This window comes from Meleagris gallopavo, chromosome 2 (genome assembly GCF_905368555.1).
Source record: "Meleagris gallopavo chromosome 2, MGAL_WU_HG_1.1, whole genome shotgun sequence".
Taxonomy (NCBI): domain Eukaryota; kingdom Metazoa; phylum Chordata; class Aves; order Galliformes; family Phasianidae; genus Meleagris; species Meleagris gallopavo.
The window spans coordinates 4,265,822-4,270,498 of record NC_139405.1 but is presented as its reverse complement, the minus strand read 5'-3'; the positions used below and the strand labels follow the sequence as shown (position 1 = coordinate 4,270,498).

The 4,677-nt window shown below is 60.6% G+C and overlaps 2 protein-coding genes across 5 annotated transcripts in view; one reads left to right on the top strand and one right to left on the bottom strand.

The window, feature by feature from the left end:
- Positions 1–179: 179 nt before the first annotated feature.
- Positions 180–1,274, top strand: MEA1 (male-enhanced antigen 1). The gene is made up of 3 exons (XM_085218692.1): positions 180–440; positions 534–636; positions 707–1,274. The coding sequence occupies exons 1-3, from the start codon at positions 180–182 to the stop codon at positions 868–870; spliced, it is 528 nt and encodes a 175-aa protein (XP_085074818.1). The 3' UTR covers positions 871–1,274.
- Positions 1,153–4,677, bottom strand: part of PPP2R5D (protein phosphatase 2 regulatory subunit B'delta) — a 29,140-nt gene continuing 25,615 nt past the window's right edge. For all 4 annotated transcript variants that reach the window (XM_085218683.1, XM_085218682.1, XM_010706411.4 and 1 more), the window contains 2 exons: positions 4,235–4,351; positions 1,153–3,922 (listed from right to left, as the gene is read on the bottom strand). In XM_085218683.1, coding sequence (XP_085074809.1) covers positions 3,785–3,922; positions 4,235–4,351 — 255 coding nt within the window. In that variant the 3' untranslated portion in view covers positions 1,153–3,784. The remainder of the gene's footprint in view (positions 3,923–4,234; positions 4,352–4,677) is intronic.

The window sequence follows — 4,677 nt, the reverse complement described above, 5'->3', positions numbered from 1 at the left end:
GGGACCCACCGAACCTCGGAGCTTCGGGACGCCGGGGCGGCGAGTCCCTGACGGAGCGCCCCGGGGCGGCCGAGGGGGCGGAGGTCTCTCCGGAGGGCGGTGTCCGCCGCGGGACTACGGCACCCACAGTGCCCGGCGGCGGGGCGGCTTCCGGGTGGCGGCGGGGCCGCGCCCGGTGCATGGCGGTGGCGCGGAGGATGGGGCCGGAGCGGGTGTGTCCCGAGGAGCCGGGGCCGCCGGAGGCCCCCGAGGGCGCGGCGGGATGGAGCGGCGACGAGGAGGATGAGGAGGAGGAGGAGGAAGAAGAGGAGGAGGAAGAGGAGGGGGCCGGCGGGTACCTGTACCAGCCGCTGAGCCAGGAGCCGGAGCAGGGCCCCACCGAGCCGGGCCCTCCCGCGGGAGGCGCCGAGCCGGGCCCCGGCCTCCAGGAACGGCTGCAGGTAGCGGGGCGGCGCGGGGCGGCGCGGGGCGGGGGGGGAGCCGGCGGCGGAGGGAGCGCGGCCCCGACCCACCGCCGTCCCCTTTTGCCGCAGATGCTGAGGCTGCACCTGCCCGAGCCGCCCGCGGACAGCGAGGACGAGGAGGAGGAAGGCGCGACGGCGCGGGGCGGCCGCGGCTCCATCCCCATGGACCCAGGTAACGGCGGCTCCTCGGGGGCTTCGCGGCTCCGCGCCGGCCCGCTTCGCTCACGGCTTTCTGCCCGCAGAGCACGTGGAGCTGGTGAAGAGGACGATGGCGGGCGTGAAGCTGCCCACGCTGGGCATCCCCGCCTGGGCCAGCCAGATCTCGGACGAGCAATGGCAGGCGGTGGTGCAGCGCGCGCTGCAGGCCCGGCACGGCGCGGGCAGCTCCGGGCCCGAGTGGAAGTGAAGGCCGAGCCCGGCCCCGCCGCTCGACCTCCGCCCGTCCTCCTGCCCGCCGTCTGCGCTCGCCGGCGCCCGCGCTCCCGTTCCGCCCGTTGACGCCGTCCCGCCTCCCTCCCTCTCTCGCCCGGCTCTGGCCGCGCCGTGCCTGCAGAACGGCTTCTGACCCCGTGTGCGCGGGCAGGGCGGGTCGTGACCGGCCGTGCCCGGGTCAGCACGGGACAAACGCCGTCCCGGCGACCCCTCCCCACGCACGGTGCACGTCGGCCACCGCAGGTCGAGCCCAACGTGTCTTTCCAAGAGATCGGTTTTATTTAGTACTGTACATACAGGGACATCTGTACAAAATCCAACACTTTCATACTATGTAATGCTCTACTGAAAATAAAGTACACCATATGTACATATGAACTGTAAGCAGCTTAATACTTGTGTCCAGGGGGTGAACGCAGTAGTTAGTTTTGCTCGTTCCCTCCGAGGAGGGACCACGTGATGTGGAAGAGGCAGCTCCAGTTCTGTCCATTTGGCTGATGTGGGGAAAGGCAAAGGCAGAGATGAGCATTAACGCTACCGACCGGTGTGGAGTGAGGGGCAGCTGTAGTGTGGCAGATGCAGGCCTGCGCGTGGCAGAGAGCACTGACGTGCTCCCCCCACCTCCCGTGGTCCCCTTCTTCAAAGTCCAGGACTGGAATGAGGAGGCAGTAAACTAATGGCAATGGAAGGTACCGAGCGTGAGGTCCCTGACCCGGAACGAGACACACAAAGCTATGAGAAGGTGGCAGCCTCACAGCACGTAGGCACCGCGCATCGCCGCCCTGCCCTGCGCACGGCCTGCTCCCAGCAGTGCTGCTCCAGCCCCGGGACGAGGAAGGAGCATCCCCAGCCCAGCTGCAGGTAGCAACCCTCAGCTGCAACTCCGCCGCCTGCCCGCCTCCGGCGCGGCGCGTGTCTACGTGCTGTGCCAGGCTCACGTGAGGTAATTGACTGGCAGCTGACCATGAGCTCAGAGTCATGTTCAAAATAAGCAATAACCTCCCTGAGGTGTTTGTAAGTCTCCTGATGAACTGGCCCGGTGCATGGAGCCAGGGGAGGCGGGGTCCTGCGTGGTGTGGGTGATCCCTCCCGTACTCACGCTTGGCAGCTGCTCCCAAGAGATGGTGGCATGCCTAGAGGGAGCTGAAGAGAGCAGGGGGCTGGATACACAGGGAGAGAACAGCTTGGTTTGGGTGGGAGGAAAGGAGATGCGCTGCACACCAGCTCCAACCTGGAAGGGGTCTGCTGGTGGGGACAAAGCAGATGCACCAGGACCTTCTGCAATGACCTATGGATGCTGCAAAGCAGTGTCCGACCGGCACCGACTCTGTAAGCTCCCTGCACTACTGCCATCCCACTCCAGCTTATGTGTCAAGCAAGCAAGCGCAGCAGCAAGAAGCAAAGACCACTCCCTTACTTATCACCTTGGCCTGGGATTGAATCTGCAGCACAAGAAGGTAGGAGACAGAGCTCTGAGAGCTGGATCACAGTAGCAGCCGAGTGCTGCACAAGCCCCTGGGCTATCGAGTGCGCTCTAAATGCTAAATGAGCACAGCATAGCACTTCCCTGCTGCACCACGCAGCTAACAAGGGCCTCAGGCCACAGCAGGTGCTGAAGGAAGAGGCGAGACAAACTGCTCAGAGCACCTACAGAAGCAATTCGATGGTGGCATCTCGCCACTGGTCATAAAGAGGAGACAACTGAACACGCACAAACTTGGCCTGGCCCCGTAAACGTGTATCCATTGCTTCCACTAATTTGCAGAAATGACTTTAGCAGCACAAGCTTCCTAGAAACCCCAGCCACTGCAGAGCTAAGGATGGGAACAACAGAGGGAAAGCCGCGGGAGTATTTTAATTGAGCAGGAGGAGGAGGAAGAAGAAAGCAGAAGTCAGTGGCTGACACCTGCTACAAAGCAGAAGTTAACTCTGGGCCCACAACTACCCAAGACATTGGAATGGAGACGACTTAGCGAGGACCAACACAAAGAGCCGAAGGAATTTACTCTCCCACAAGAGAGCTTCTAAGGATGCTCTAAAAGGAGGGAAGCAATAAGATGTAGTGCTTGCACCCAGCTATACCGGGGGTGGCGAAGCACTGAACCCCCACTCCACCAACAGGGGAACAGAACGGGGGGCTTGAGGCAAAAGAAAGGCGGAAGGAAACATCTCCTGCTGTACGTGAGCCCTCCCACTGCGGAGCTGCACCCTGAGGCAGGGCGGGGAGCCGGCAGAGCCCCCACAAACTCTGCCAGCCGTTCCCACCATGCGCTCAGCCTCTGGTCACCGCAAGCAGCACTGGGGCAGGCACAGCAGAGGCGGGCACCTGGGATGGCTGCGGCACGCTGAGCCACGCGTGGTGGTCTCCAGCCAACACACCTGGCTCAGGCTGGGTTGAACTGGGAGGCTCAGGCTGATCCTGAAGCCTGAGAGGTCAACCGCACTGCGCCGCTGCCCAGCTCAGACACCCCGCAGAGGGGCTCGGTTCTCTCTAGTGCTTACAGAGAGCCCAGAGCAGCTCCCTTCAGCCCTCCTTCTAGCAGAGCCACAGGAAGCACCTGCCTGCCCTGCAAGGCTCCCAGGAAGAGCAAAAACCAGGCAGCAGCTGGAAATGAAGCAACCCCTGCCTGGACCGGCAGGGCAGACAGGTTCCCTTCACACACGCACACTGTGTGTGTGGAAGGAGGAGGAGAAGCAGGAGGATATGGCAGTGGTGAGATACAAGGTACAACATAAAAACAGATCTATCCTGCAGGGATGTGGATGGAGTGGAGGACAGGCACGGCTCACCATGTTCATTCCTTATTATACATGAGAACCGAGTGCATTTCTGTGACCCCTGGGGGAAAGGGATGGGACATAGCTTCTTGGGCCAGCTTCTGAGCCCGTCAGAGAGCCTCCTGGTTTGAGGTGAGAAACTCTTCTGCTCTCTTGTGGGCCTCCAGGGCTTTTATAGTGTAGACGTCCTGAGGAAGCTCAGATTTCCGGCGCAGCAAAACCTTCTCCTTCTTAATGTCTTTCAGCATCTACAGACAAACCAAAGAAGTCAGGTACCTGCAGCACACCCCTTCAGCCCCGTACAGCCTAAACCTTCCCTTCTTCTGATACCAACTGCTTTGCTGGCTGACACAGGGACATGCTACAGAACAGGCCGAGAGCCACAGACCACAAGGACACAGAGAAGCCCCACTTGCACAGGCTGATCTCTAACAACCAGGAATTAGAGTAGGGGGCATTTACCCTCAGGACATTTTGAATGAGCTGTTCTGCCTGCTGGAGCCTGCACTAACTGGTCATACCCTGAGCAGACTCTGGAAGGCCCCTCATCACTTACACACCTGCACAGCCTCTGTCTCCACTGTCTTCTTCAGTAGCTGAATATCCTCTGCAGTCGGGGTCTCCGTTTCCATACAGCAGACCAGAGGCAATGATGGAGGTGCATAATACATGGGATACTGCAGACAACACAGAACACTGGGGAATGAGCACATCACCCAACGCCAAATTTCCTCCCCTCAGCATCCTAACAGAGCATGGCACACCTCTTCCAGTCACCCTTTCTGGTGTTCTCAAAGGTCACAGCATGTGCACAGTCAGGAAAGGAGCATTTTCTCTCATCTATTTTTGACTGTGGCACCCAAACGAGCCACAGCAAACTGCATGTGTAGCCACAGCCAAGAGAGGAGTCCATGAATACGCACACCCTGACCAGCACAATCCAGAGGTCAATGCTGCTGAAGTCCAGACTGGTAAAACACAGCCTGAAAGGGACAGATCAACA